Source organism: Camellia sinensis, chromosome 12, assembly GCF_055761805.1.
Source record: "Camellia sinensis isolate YWXY chromosome 12, ASM5576180v1, whole genome shotgun sequence".
Taxonomy (NCBI): Eukaryota; Viridiplantae; Streptophyta; class Magnoliopsida; order Ericales; family Theaceae; genus Camellia; species Camellia sinensis.
The window spans coordinates 132,362,702-132,378,578 of NC_138972.1; the positions used below are offsets into that span (position 1 = coordinate 132,362,702).

The 15,877-nt window shown below is 36.3% G+C and overlaps 1 protein-coding gene across 5 annotated transcripts in view; it reads right to left on the reverse strand.

Annotated features, from left to right (window-relative positions):
* Positions 1–15,806, reverse strand: part of LOC114295862 (pathogenesis-related homeodomain protein) — a 41,614-nt gene extending 25,808 nt beyond the window's left edge. Inside the window, exons 1-5 of one of the 5 annotated variants that reach the window (XM_082899907.1) lie at positions 14,955–15,806; positions 14,747–14,802; positions 13,289–13,482; positions 9,058–9,145; positions 7,084–8,236 (exon numbers count right to left, since the gene is read on the reverse strand). In XM_082899907.1, the coding sequence (XP_082756033.1) occupies positions 7,084–8,054 (971 nt within the window). In that variant the 5' untranslated portion in view covers positions 8,055–8,236; positions 9,058–9,145; positions 13,289–13,482; positions 14,747–14,802; positions 14,955–15,806. Of the gene's footprint in view, positions 1–7,083; positions 8,237–9,057; positions 9,146–9,618; positions 10,971–13,288; positions 13,541–14,746 lie in introns of those variants that run through there. The other 4 variants (XM_082899904.1, XM_082899903.1, XM_082899905.1 and 1 more) reach the window with 4 other exon arrangements.
* Positions 15,807–15,877: the final 71 nt, after the last annotated feature.

Genomic DNA, 15,877 nt, shown 5'->3' on the forward strand with positions numbered 1-15,877 from the left:
TCTGCTTTCTCTCTCTTGAACACTCATGGCGTCAATCCGTAGCCTCACCATATCGCGTCGCTGTCCTTCAGCCTCCTCGCGTCACCGCCTTCAGTGGCCGTCTTCCATCTCAGATTTGACAACCAAGAAGTGTGTGGTATGCGACTCGCAAGATATGAGTCCCATGACTGAACAAGCAGCCCATGAGTTGATCTCAAAGGTTCCTGAGTGGAACTTGGTCAATGAAGGTGGTAGGCTGAAGTTAAGTCGGTCATGGAAAGTCAAGACCTTCTTGAAAGGTTTGGAGTTCTTTCAGGCCATTGCTTATGTTGCTGAAGCAGAAGCATTTGTTGCAGGCCATCATCCAGATCTTCATCTTGTTGGATGGAACAATGTCAAAATTGATTTATGGACACATGCTGTTGGTGGACTTACAGAAAATGATTTCTTACTTGCTGCTAAGATTGACGGGCTTCGCGTGCAACATCTTCTGGGTAGAAATGCTACCTACTGACTACATTGACCATTCTCCTAACATATCACCATTCTGAAGTGAATAATGCTGATGGGCCCTACCACTAGCCAAAGCACATTATAATCCTGCTTTCTCTCTTCTTTCCACCGAATTCCACTCATTTTGCTTTCTTATCATGACATCCACTATAAGCTTTTATTTATTTTCTTTTATTTTATTTATTTATTTTTTTTTTTCTTCACCTTTATTTATTTCTTTAACACCTTTCCCACCACCACACACCAGCACCCACTTTCCTCTTTTCGTTTCTTTTTATTTTTCTATTCTCTACTGATTTGAATATCACCTTTCTTTTTCTTTTTTTTTTTTTCTTTTTTTATTCCTTTACAATTAACACAACACAAAAAAAAAAAAAAAAAAAAAACCACCGACGAACACGACTTGCACACCAACCTTCTCTTATTCTTGTCGGGGCTCACCCCGTTCACCATTTTACATAAAAAAAAAAAAAAAAAAAAACACCAACAGAACAACCACATCCACAGACAGGATTTTCTTCTCTACTCTACTGCAGGTCTCTTTTTTTTGCCTCCGTCTTGTGCGGCCCTTGACGGTGTTGCCTCCGTGTTTCCCACTCCACTGGGCACGATCACTCCACCCTGTTCCTCCACTACAGCATATGGCGGACCTCCAAATCGGAACATAAAGGTGGCCTTCCGCTTCAGCTCCTTATTTTCCGCCTTTAGCACACTTAACTCTGCTCGCGCATCCTTATACATGCGTTGGAGCAGAGCCAGTTGGGCGTTTAACTGCTGCACCTCATTTGTTCTACTCTGCAGCCGGTTCGACAAATTTGTGACCGCCGTCATGCTTTCCACACATGCCTTCAAAGTATACTGATTGGCCTCCACATCTGACTGCACTGCCATTCTTTGCTCCACCGACCGCATCGGAAAGTTCAACGGAGCAAACTCCGGGGCGCTTGGTTGAGTTTCCAGTGCCACCGCACCAGTTCTCTCTCTCGTTGACTCGTTGAGGTCGGGAAAGAGGGTGAGCTGCCCGCGGGAAGACGATGAAGCCATTTTCTAGGCACCAGAGTGTTATACAGAATCTCTCTCAGAAATCTCTCTCAGAATATCTCTTGCAGGTTTTTTTGCCTCAGCCTCAGCCTCAGCCTCTGTCTTATAGCCGAGGCAGCCACGCGCATCGCTCGCCTCTTACCACCAGCCGACAAACGGGCACGCAAGCCAAGGCGCCCACGTGCCTCGCCATCATGTCCGGCACACCTTTTGATGAATTGGGCACGCCTTTTGATGGCACGCCTTTTGACAAAATTGGGCACACCTTTTGAGGGTGTCACTTTTACAAGGGTCCGACAAGACTCTGTAAACTGTCCCGACATAGATTCCGGTTAGTTTCTACAAGGGTCCGACAAGACTCTGTAAACTGTCCCGACATAGATTCCGGTTAGTTTCTACAAGGGTCCGACAAGACTCTATAAACTGTCCCGACATTGATTCCGGTTAGCTCCTTTAAGGGTCCGACAAGACTCTGTAAACTGTCCCGACATTGATTCCGGTTAGTTTCTACAAGGGTCCAGCAAGACTCCGTAAACTGTCACAACAACTGTCACAACATTGTCTGCTACAACGGTCCGACATGACCCCATAAACTGTCTTCTACAACGGTCCGACATGACCCCATAAACTGTCTTCTACAACGGTCCGACATGACCCCATAAACTGTCTTCTACAACGGTCCGACATGACCCCATAAACTGTCTTCTACATCGGTCTGACACCCCCATACAGTGTCCTCTACAACGTTATGACACCACCATCCAGTGTCCTCTACAACGTTATGACACCACCATACAGTGTCTTCACCATCAGTCTGACACGACCATACAGTGTCTCCTATCCTCTTTTATTTTTATGTATTTTATTATTTTGTTCCTCTCTTCAAACTCAAGTTGGCTAGTTTCTATCCTCCTTGAGTTTGCGGGGGGCTGTTAAAATATATCATCACCTACCACCTCCACTCAACTCACCTACCACACACACTCACCTACTCCCCAATCCTCTCCTATATAATGAGTACCTCACCATCTGTAATTTACACAACAATCAATACATCAATCAATAATATACATCAATATATTTTACATGGTGTATAGAAATAAGCATAAACAAAGTAAAATATACATTTTAGTGCAAAAGAGATAACATCATTATTTATGAGTAATGAATTACTGATAAAATAAAAGGGAGCTAAATATTATGTGAATTAAAACCTTATAGGAGACCAATATAATTATGCCAAACTTGTGGGGTCCAATGTATTTTCTCTAAACCTCAGGAGAGGTTAGTGTAATTTACCCTTTTAATTATTATCATTTTGCAGGATATGTTGGGGACGCTTCAGGGACATGTGTGTCATGTGTTTTTGGACACGCCTCAAGACAACTTTGTGGGTTTCTCTTCATAATTTTAAAAAGCTAATTTGGGATCAAAACAAAATATATGGAAACAACGAGGGGGGAAAGCGTACATATATTGATGCCTCTCATATCTCTGTGTCCTAAATTTATATTTATATGCATAATAAATAAAAGTAAATACGACAGCCTCGCCAAGTCCAGAACCTAATGTTCTAATTATCGCTTTGTCTCGTGCTTGTATCTATGTCCATGCTTAGTATTATTTATTTTTTTGGATAAATGTCCATGCTTATTATTAGTATGTAGAGGAGTCATCTCCATGTCAGACACATGTAGACACCAACAGAAAAATTTCGAAACTTCATTAATAGTTCTTGGTGCTCATCCAACACCAAATAGGAGCATTGCCTGGCTCTCTTAGGAAGAAAAGAGCACAGTAAGCGTTCAACCTTTTTTAACAATGGGTCATTTTTTGATAAATAAGCTTTCTAAGTGTTTTATTTCATCTAACCCATCTTCTTTTTTAGTATTCCATTAGATTCTGTTTAATGTAATATGACCAAATCACTCTTTTAATTTTTTGCACATTTTTCCATTTTGAAACTAATACACAATAAAAATAATAATCCCTCATTTCATGGAGAAAATCTCTCATTTCACAGAGAAAATCTTAAATTATGAACTTTCAACTTTCTTATAATGTAAAAATTTTAAAAATAACACAACAAAAATTCTAAACGAAAATCAAAATACAATGTAAATGTTCATAGTAAACAACAAACATACAACTAACTTTCGAAAAAACAAAACACATACTAAAGTAAAATGTGAATGTTCACAATAAAAAATAAACATACAACTAACCTTTGAAAAAGCAACACTCAAATAAAAATACAATGCGAATATTCACAGTTTACAATTAACATACAACAAGCCTTAAAAAAAAAAAAAAAAACCTATACCAATGTGAACATTTACACTACAATGTGAAAACATAAAACAAAATTGAAAATCGACTATTTCGATTGTTCAATGGTAACAAAAATGATTGTTTAACCAACAAACATAGTAACAAAGACAACAAACATACAACTATTGAAAAAACAAATCTCATACCAAAATACAATGTAAACGTTCACAATTTACAATTAACATACAACTAACCTTAAAAAAAATAAACTCATATTAATGTGAACATTTACACTGCGATGTAAAAACATAAAACAAAGTTGAAAAAAGTAAAAATCTACTATTTCGATTGTTCAATGATAACAAAAATGATTATTCAACCAACACACATAGTAACAAAAACAATAAACATACAATTAACTTTCGAATTTTTTTTAAAAAAAACTCGTACCAAAATACAATGTGAATGTTCACAATTTACAATTAACATACAACTAGCCTTAAAAAAATTAAATTCATACCAATATGAACATTCACACTGCAATATGAAAACATAAAACAAAACTGAAAGAAAAAAAAATAAAATTGACTATTCCAATTGTTTAATGGCAACAAAAAATATTATTCAAACAACAAACATAGTAACAAACAATATACAAAAAACCATCAAATAGTTCATATATATTGACGCATCGTTTTAGAAAAAATTATATATAATCAACACTGATATAATACCAGTGAATAAACTACACAATACTAGTGGCTACACAAATCGACGAAGAGAATACGGTTTATGTGTAATAGTGGCAAAAAAAATAATTGTTTATCGCCGGTTACCATCATCTTTGTTGCGAGTCCATCATCATTTCTATTATCGGTCTACAACTAACATTCACTTCCAAATGTTTTTCTATGACAGGATCTTAATGCAAAATAATGGTGAAGGAAGATCTTTGATTAAGTGAATCTCTCACATTGAGACAAAGAAAATACTAAGAATAATTAACTTCTATATTCTATGTATAATGTTTTATATATATCATAAATAAAATATATCTAATAATTGATATTCTCTCTCCTAGATATATGGTATAATATATATATATATATATTATAATAAAAGCCTATAAGGGTAAAATAATCCACATAATACTTCTAATATGGGAAAAATAACCTATTGGAATATAAGTCTAAATATATGGGATTTGATGGAACATTAAAAAACTTCATAGACTTATTGGGCTATAAGTCTACTAAATGGGATTTATAAATAAGGCCTCGTTTGGGGACTAGCCGGTTTAGCCAAAAAGCCAAAAAGTGAAAAAGTTACTAAAAAGACCAAAAAGCCAACAACCCATACCAAAAAGTAAAAGATTCTCTTTTCTCTCTACTTTTTGTACATCTTTTCGTAAAAAGCTAAAAAATATCCCAAACACACTAGTTTTTTTTAGTTCATATTTTAGGCAAATAGCCAAAAAGTTACTAAATTAGCCTATTCCCAAATGAGGCCTAAATCTCCCTTTTAACAATGATCAATTAAAAAAAATTGACATTATATCTACTAGTGCCATAAATCAAGCTAATGTGTCATTTAATGAAAGTGTGGGAGAGGGTGATGGAACGCCGATTGCGAGATATAACAGAGGTGTCAGAGAGTCAATTTGGGTTTATGCCTGACAGGTCAACAATGGAAGCGATTTATCTTTTAAAGAGAGTAATAGAAAAGTACAAAAAAAAGAAAAGAGATATTCATATGGTGTTTATCGACCTTGAGAAAGCATATAATAGAGTGTCCTGAGATGTAATATGGTGGTTGTTAGAGAAGAAAGGGGTGACAAAAAGTTACAATGATGTGATTAGGGATATGTATCAATCAACACAAACGAAGGGGTAGTGACCACTATTAGATTGCCTGCTGGAGAGACAAATGAATTCTCTATCACTGTAGGGTTACATCAAGGATCTACCTTAAGTCTTTATCGTTTTACTTTAGTTATGAATGAGTTGACAAGAAATATTCAGGATGACGTGCCATGGTGTATGTTTTTTGCAGACGATATTGTGCTAATGGATGAGACTAGAGAAAGAGTTAATACAAAGTTGGAGATTTGGAGAAAAACTCTTGAATCTAAAGGATTCCGGATAAGCAGAACTATGACAAAGTACATGGAGTGTAAATTTAGTAACAGTAACAATGAAAGTAGAGGAGAAGTGAAAATTGAGAACCAAGAACCGCCTAAGAGTGAATATTTTCATTATTTAGGGTCGATTATCACAATAGCGGGGGAGATTGATGCAGATGTGGCCTATAGGATTAAGGCAGGATGGTGTAAATGGAGAAGTGCGTTTGTGCAATAAACGAATACCCGCTAGACTAAAAGGTAAGTTCTATAAAACGACTATTAGACCAGCAATGTTGTATGGGACGGAGTGTTGGGAAACCAAGAAACAACATGTAGATAAGATGAGTGTGGCTGAGATGAGGATACTCAAGTGGATGTGTGGCAAGACTATACCAGACAAAATTAGGAATGAGTATATTCGGGAATGAGTAGAAGTAGCACCGATAGAAGATAAGTTGAGAGAGAATCGATTGAGATGGTTTGGTCACATTTAATGGAAACCAATAGAGGCAGTAGTGAAGAGATGCGATACTGTAACGGTAGATGAGAATGTTAGGGGACGGGGTAAGCCTAGATTAACGTTGGCTAGCGTGGTAAATAGAGACATGGATCTACTTAATTTGACTAACAAAATAGCCTTTGATAGGGCCCCGTGGAGAAGAAGGATTCATGTAGTCGACCCCATTTGATGGGACTTAAGGCTTGGTTTGGTTTATATCTACTAGTGCCACAATCCAATCATCCAACAAAAATTTTCCAATCCTCTCAAAGGCTGTGAGTCTGTGACTATAAAAAAGAAAATACAAAACATAATAAGAGTAGACAATATAACGAATGAATACAATACATATTTTTTTCAACTTCCTTGTTGTGTAATTGAAAACGCAAAATTTACAAAAATAGTCAGAGTCATCCATTTCTCAAAAAGTTCATATATATATACACACACATATAATAGAAGTAAATAAAAGTTCATATTATTTTCAAGTTTAGGTTCCATTTTGCAGAATCCAATCAAAGAAATTATCAGCATGAAAAAGAATATGTTCAATCATACTCGTGAAAAATATGCACCTGTCACTACAGTGACAGCAGCAGTGCCGGAATAAAAAAAATGCCTTAACATCTTTAGTCTAAATTAGCAATAGACTACAAACCTTTGTCCTCTCCAATCTTTACCAGAATAGGCATCAATCAAGGTTTGCTGGTAGCCTATTCGATCCAGCAAGTATCTCAAACGATTTCTAAGTCTTGAGAATTCATCAAGTGTAATTTTCTTCATCTGTTTCTTCTTCTCTTCCATATTATTACTTGCCTCCGGAGCTTTAGATTTCGCTTGCAACCTTGAACGCAAAACTCTAGTACTGCCTACAGAAGATCTCAGTGCATGCTTCTCTTTTGTTGATTTTCCAGAGGTTCTCCCTCCTGATTTACTAGGATTGTTCGTTGCATCGTCTGGTGGCATTTCTAATTGTTCAAGACTAGTATTCACGACTTTATCTTCTGGTGGCACTCCCAATTGTTCCAGATAATTTTTTCTCTCATCTTCTTGGGGTGGTTGCAATTGTTCCCAACTGGAATTTCTGGTCAGTTCTTCAGAAGGTTGGCCAGGTTGTTCAAAACCGAAAGTATAGGATTCTACCGTCACAATTTCAGCTGGTACATTTTGAAAGTTTACAGTGCCAGTTTTCCATTTTTCTACCCAAATGTCCTTATTTACACTTCCAGGAACGAGTTCATGATTGAGTTCCGGCATAGTTTGCTTAGTACTTAAATTTTTTCCAGCGGCATCTTCAGGTAATAAACCTAACTGATTAGAATTAGAATACATGCTGGCATCTTCAAGTTGTTGTCCAAGTTGTTCACAACTCAAATATAGTGTCAGATCTTCATTAAGTGGTTCGAATTGTTCAATACCAATATAGTCACATTCTGCAGCCCTGGCTTTTGTCGATCCCTTGTTTACATTTTCAGTGCCAATTGGATGTTCTTCTGTTGCTTCACCAAACAAAGTTTTGGAGCAAAATTCAAGTTCTTGTATTGATGATGTTTGTCTAGGGCTTGAGCTTTGTCTAGTTTCACTGTTTTCTTGTGCTGAAGATGCATCCATGTTCACACCGTCAGACATTAAGACAAAATGCTTATAGTGACAAACATTTTCCAATCCTATACCATTCAGTTTACCACAATGAATTGAAAGACACCAGTCAATATCAAATCTTTTGAACAGTTTCACCCAAAAATTAACCGTAAAAGCTCTGACAGAACTAGTTCTGACGAAGTTGTGAACTTGTAATGCATTCCATAGATCTGCACTCAACATCAAAATAGTACAAAAAATATATAATTAACCTTGGCCTACAATGAACAGGCTCAGAGAGAGAGAGAGAGAGATAGAGTAGGATCTGATGACTCAAGAAAAATAAGAACCGGATCAGATGACTCCTGAAAATTAGGCCCATTTGTAGCCTAGTTGATGAAGCTTCTGATTGAATCAAGCCTCATTTAATGCTTATCAAGGTAAACATTCTGCTAATTTAGTTTTGTTTATGCTTCCTTGTGTCTTATTGACTTTGAGGGAAATTTACAAAATTTCATGTTCTTAGTGGCGGAGATCTAAATGTCACATTAACCAGACCAATGAATGTAGTGTTTAGAGGTGGAGATCTAAACATCACATCAACCATACCAATATATCAAAACTTTTCAAAGCCAAACACATTTTAACATTGATGCTTCTGAATTTAAGAAAGCTATCAGTCATTAAAAATATCAAACAAATTCCTATAAAATATATCCCTGTCTAATTCTAGTCATTGAATAAATGAAACTTCTATTAATAACTAATTCATTTCCTTTCTTTCAGTACACTTCTTCAGTGTAAACAACTATCAACTAAAAAGATTGTGCAAATAGAGTAGACAAAAATAAGGTAGTTTCAGTAAAGGACTAGTTTTTTTAATAAACAACAATGTAATTGTTGTATCAATCCAAAACACAACCACATTCAGAATTCAGATCCAAACAATATAAATAATTAACAAAAAAAAATACACTCACAACTAGGATTAGATGAATTTGTGAAAAAGGACAATTTTTGGATCAAATGTTTGAGTTAATGCAACACATACCTGGAAGAGAGAAGATAATTATAGATGGAGATTCCAACGGGCATATAGACAAAGATATGCAACGGTACAAAAGGCTGAATTTGGGTGACTGAAACAAGAATGGAGCACTTTAGATTTTGCATTAGGGTTCGATAGTTAAATTTTTTAATATAGATACACATATATACATATAAATATTTAAAGAATAAATAATAAGAAAAAAATTTGATAGGATCAGGATCGTAGTGCAATTCTACATGATTTTATGACTAGTATCGTAATCACTTTAAGATCTTACAAATTTTAAGATCCTAGTGTGATATGGATCGTTCAGCCCAATTGGGGTCGTAGAATCGTAAGATCCTACGATCCAGATCAATATTTTGATAACCATGGTCAAATTAGACTGTGCTACATGGACTTGGCACTTTACGGGAAAGTACCCATTTCAACACGACACGACATGACATGGGTGCAAGTGCGAGTACGAGATCTGTGTCAAATGAGGCACTTTCATCTCAGACATGGTTGACCAGATGAACAAAACGAGCATGCACAGGGGAAACAAAATAAATTACTTACAATTATTGGCGATGAGGAGCTTCAACAAAAAAGAGATCTGGCATCATCTTCGCCTACTCTCCCTTTGCTCTTGTTGTCACCGCCAAGATCGAGCCCTTTCGCTATCAAAATAAATTGGAGCCCTAAGACCTTGTCTCCTCTTAGTTCGTCACTCCTCGTTGTCCAACCCAGATTGAGCACTTATCACCTTCAATCTTCTCTCTCTCTCTCTAATCAAGCACTCATGACAGCTAAATGCATAGATCACGAACCTTTATAACAAATGAGATTTTAAAGGTTTTCTTTTTTACGGAGAGATTTGAAAGGTTACAGGTTACAAAATCGTTCACCTCCAAGATTGAACCCTTTCACCATCAAAATAGATCGAAGCCCTAAGACCTTGTTTGCTCTTCGTTCGTCACACCTCGTTGCCCAACCCAAATCGAGCCCCCATCGCCTTCAATCTTCTCTCTTTGTCTCTGTCTCTCTAATCAAGCACTCATGGTAGATGAACGCATAGATCATGAACCTTTGTGAGAGGTGAGATTTGAAAGGTTTTCATTTTGACGGAGAGATTTGAAAGGTTGCAGAGAATCGTTGTATTGGAAGAAGAAAGGATTGTAGAGTTTTAAACGAGGGTTTCTTGTGTGGATTGTACATAAGGCGGTACAAAAAGGTTCGTTGACTTTTAGTGAATACTACCAAAAGCCACCGATTTGGCATTAAATACACAACTTAGAAGTTTCTTTGAAATCGGTTCCATGTCAAGTACAAGTTTCCTTCAATATAAATTACAAGTTTTCTTTAGTTGGCCAATTGACATTAATTACAGAATTTCTTAATTAACTAAATGCATATAATTACATAGAGGGGGGGAAAAAAACTCAAATTGTTGAATAATGAGATTAAATTATTAGCTTATTAGTCTCAAAATTCAAGAAAATGACATTAAATTGCCTACTAATTAATTACGTGTGTTCGAAAATATAATTGTTTAATGCTTTATATGCCATATCCCCTTATCTGTATCCACTTTTTGGACACTTTTTAGCCGAGTCATCGTACTTGATAATTGGAAAATATGTGAATCCAACATTTGGACATGTATCTGAGTCCAACACTCATACCTGAGTCATGGTAAATTGTAACATAGATATTTGATTAAATAGTAAAGATGGAAAAAAGACAAACTTGCTAAAAGAAAAACAAAATAAATTATTACATGAAAAGTGAGGGTGTCCGTGAATGATAAAGAGGTTAAGGAAAGATGGAAACATTTATCTTGAGAAACTGTTAAACATCCATACCCTTAGTGTATGCAAAAGAATTTTAATTTCAGTTCTCATATTTATCTCAGCATTTTCACAACAGAACAACTTTTACCTCCTTAGGCACAGCTTATTTCAGTTTTGTCACCAAAACTGTTAGTGTGATTTTTAATAGGTGACTCACATGCACAGAGAATTCTGCTTTGACCACCTAGAGCTTCTTGTTTTGGTGGTATGCCGGTATCCTTCTTAATTTTCCCTAGAAAGGATAATCATAATTGAGAAAGAAAATGAAAAGCAACCTTAAAGAAACCTTAACAAAAAATTTACGGTAAACTACACCATTGGTCCCTCTAATTTGAGCAAAATTTCACTTTGGTCATCATAGTTTCAATATGAACCCTCACTTACCGTGAGAATTGCAACGGAAAAAAATCACGCACAAAACTAGAGGGACTAAAGTGGAATTCAAAACAAATTATAGGAACCAGTGGTATATTGAATAAATTACACCGGTGGTCCCTATAGTTTCTTTTGAATTCCAATTTGGACCTTCTAGTTTTGCACGTGATACTTTTCCGTTCAAATTATTAGCAACTCATGATGGAGAGACCACATTGCAACAAAATTGAAAGTGTTCAAATTGTTGCAACTGAAACTACGGGGACTATAGTGACACTTCACTTAAACTACAAGGACTAATGGTGTAATTTACCCAAAAATTTAAGAACAACAAAAAGGAAAGAGAAAATATCACTTATGCTCCTTCAAGAATCAACAGGGAACAAAGAAACTGGCAGATAACTAATCAAAGAGGGCATTGACGAAGTGCTTTATGTTCAAAACCTTCTCACATCTCTCCTTGCAGAACATCCATAGGATGACCATTAAGCAGCTATCTAAAATTACATGTTCCTTCTTTCTACAGAGTCCATGTCCTAAATGCTTACAAATTACTAATGTTCACATGGGATATAACAAAACAACCACCAATTGTGAAGCTGATATACATTGCAGTTGGATCCTTCATATGTCGATATAGGGAAGTGACTTTCACATAAGCAACCTTATACATGGGCCAGAATAAAGTCAAATCAATATTAGCTGGCCTTCTTTGGCTTGTGGCATGTTAAAAAGGATGCCTATCTCACAGAGGCAGCCCACCAAGGTTAGGTACCAACAGTAATGAACTTAATGCCAAGAGTAGTTCTTCTTTACCATCGAAATCTTTCCCTCTTATGCTTGAAGCTTCATTACCAAGTATCCTTAAAGAGGAACAAAAAGGGTCCACTATTGACATAACTTTGCAATGCTTTTCTTCTTCCTGACATAATTCTCTTTTAACTTGGCAATTAAATTGCATCCCACATGGAAGTTCTGAATGAATGAATTAGTTTCCAAAGGAACTAAAGTTTCTGGACCTAATTCTCTGCCTCAGGAGTTGGATTCAATATTATTCAATACAATTCCAAAATCCATGCGGTATGAGAGGGGTATTTGTGCCGAACAAATAGGCCGATCTAAACCTTGTATGGACCTTCGTTTGTGACCGTTAAACCGGGCTAACATGAATCTCGGATGTTGGGCCAAGCCGGATGATGAGCTTGGATCATAGGCCAGACTGAGCCCGCGATTGGAGATATACCGGGCAAGGGATTCCAGCCGAGCTAAGCCCGGGCCTCAGATATGGGCCGGGCTAAGGCGGAATGGGGACACGACTCTTGACCGAGCTATGAGTTTCAGTCAAGTTAAGGAGTTGCACGGAGTTTGTCCGAGCAACGAGCAAAAGGAGCTCAACCGAATTGAACATAGCGAACCGGGCTAGTGAAGCCCTCCGAGAGCAAACCAGCCAAAGTTAGCTTAGCCATGAAGAATGGTCTGGGTTAGACCGGTTGGAGTTAGCCCCATCAAAAATAGCTTAGTTACCGTATGCCACGTGGCCCAATAGAAGCACGAGGGAAAGAACCCGCTCAAAGTACGTGTCAATACCATTTGGCAGTTTTGCCAATGCTGTTTGGCAGTATTGACGCACACACATGTAAGGAAAGAAGAAGGCAGTACATCCACGCATCCAGCAAAGGATGAAGGAAGTAGTGTGTGCACAATCTTAGACAACAAGGGAAAGGCCTATATAAGGCGCATGACTCCACTGAGGAAGAGGTCTGCAATTTCTCACTCTCACTCTCTCTACATTCCTTTGATCTTCTTTGGGTGCTAACTTGACCGTCGGAGGGGTTTACTGGCACAACACCCGCCAGTCAGCTCACCTTAGTTGTGCTTTCAAGTAGTACGATGCCATTCGGAGCAACACAAGCTTAGTCGTAGGGAGTACGGGCGTGGCGGATAGTGGGTACACGGTACTTATGATTAACTTCTTGATATGGTGCAACAAAACAAGAAAGAACAGACAGTTCCAAGCGTACCTTCTGAATTTCGATTTTGCATCTGCAGGAAATTCGACTGGCGGTAATGCTTCCTGGTTCCAGGCAGTTGGAGCATCAAATGATTCAAATGTATCAAATTGAATCTTAATGCCACTGTTGACATGTTCAAGAACCAAAAAACTGTCCCCAAAAACCATCTCTGGAAAGTGAGATGTCTGAAGCTTATGCTCCCACTGGCAAGCAAATCAAGTATTGTATTCAACTAGTAAAAAATTAAGGCCTTATGCATGACTACAGTTCCAGCATACGGGACAGCACATGAGTTGGATCAAGAGATGAAAAATTTTAAAAACAAATAAACAAAGAAAACATAAGTTTTGTATTAAATGACATATTGCATAACAAGCATTAGTCAAGAAAACTACAAATCAAGAGATGAAAATTTTAAAAACAAATAAACAAAGAAAAAAGGAGTTTTGTATTAAATGACGTATTGCGTAACAAGCATCAGTCAAGAAAACTAAAATGACATAAAAAGGAGTCATGTATGCTTAAATACTAATGGAACACAAATATAGTTATTGTACCAGTCGTGAGGGTATTGACTATAATCATACCATGACGGGTTACAAATGATAAGAAAGATTTTGGAGCATTAATAGTAGTTCACTAATGATTAGCTAACCATATCTGTTTAAAATCTCTCTTATTTATTTATTTATTTTTTTTTTTGAACTGTGAATTTCATTACGGACTCCTCCCCAAATTACTCCCAAAACATATAAATCATTCTAGAACCAAATAAATGCCAATATATTATGCAACATCCATTAGTTAGAAATTTTCATTCGGCAAGAACCAGAATCTATTCCTTGATCTAGCATCTTAGATTATTTACAAAAAAAGTCAAGAATGCGATTAACCAAGACTACTACAGTACCTCAACAATTATCACCTCCGCATAAAATAATGCTTTGGAGACCAACTTAACAAATAGAAAGAGGGACAAATTTCACTTTACTCCTACAGTATAGGCCATAGGCACATAACAATCAATCATTTGAAAATAACCACTTAACCCCTATCATTTATGGATTAAAATGCACCACTAACTTATGTTAACAGCACTTTGTAAATTGACATAAATGCACTTGCGTTCTTCCTCTCTGATCTAAACCCTTCATTTTATAGTTCATGCGCACAAAACCGCTGCCATTTGAAGTATCCCATTAATTTGGATGAAAAATGTGAATATATGTTTTAATTCACAAAACACAAGAATTAAGTTTGGTAATTAACATCAAATGACAAGAGTCATGTGCAGAGACATATACGACAGGGTAAAGTGAAAAAGCATAAGAGGAAAAGTTAATCGCTGACAAAGATCAATAACACCAACCCATGAACTCAATCATAATAAATATGACTTTACCAAAAAACTTATAATAATTATGAAAGAAACAAACTTAATAACATCAACAATCAAATAATCAGTACCAATATCAATCCAGCGCCAGCCTTGGAACTTTCCCTAAACCCAAACTTGGAAGACACTGAAAAAAAAAAAGAGTTAAGAATCTCTTGAACAGTCAGATTGTGAATTTGAATTTATAGAGAAATTTGTGAAAAAGAAAAAAAGTGAATGAAATAAAAGTTTTTTTTTCCTTCATTTTTTGACTGTTAAATAAGACTATATTGAACCCACCACTCCAAGATAAATCTTGAATACTTATTTTCTGATAATGAGAAATCCAGTAAGATCATATTGAACCCACTACTCGAAGATAAATCTCGAATACTTAAACCATCTGCAAGCCACAAATGGTAAGACAAAGTATTGCTAGTAGTAATTGACATCTGGATTTATAGTTCTGCATTTACAACTTCCAAGATTCAAACACATGGTAAGTTAATTCAGAGAGAGCTTAACAATACAGTAAATTTGCCATCTGTTGGCACCAAAATTAAACCAACCAATAAAAGAAGGGCACAACAAGGCAACCCATTATACAAAATACATGGGTGCATCTTGAATACACATGGAAGAAGTATAAAGGAAACAACTCAGCATTCGAATTCAGGTAGGAAGATGAGGTGGCAATGATGATTAGTATCTCAACGGTTATCAAGCAATTTAAAATTCAAATAAAGGAGGGAGGCACATGTCAAAATTAAACAAGCAAGAAGGAGGACGTGGGAGATAGTTGCAGCCCTTCAACAGTAATAGAGGACTTAAAGTTACTGGGAAATCTATAAATAATAGAAAAATTGAAGAGAAAAAGCCTCGACAAATCATCAAACCCAACATGTTTCATATCTCTTAGTTCTTACTTTCTGGTTTTTTTCCCCCTTTAGCATGAGAGTAGTTGTATCCCATAGTCATTTAGCCTTTACAACACTTCCTTTTTAGTTCATGTACGAAGTCTTTTATTACTTGTAATTTTCTTTTGAGCAGTAGAAGTAGATTAAAGGTAATGTACTTCTCTTTACCAGTAACCGAATTATTTATTTGATTGATTTCCTTCTTCAATTCTCTATATTTCTTTTCTTATTTTATTCAACATTTCTCCTTGCAAATGGGTTCTGTCTTAATAGCTGAATTAATTTCTCTTCATTGAGGAAAAAAGA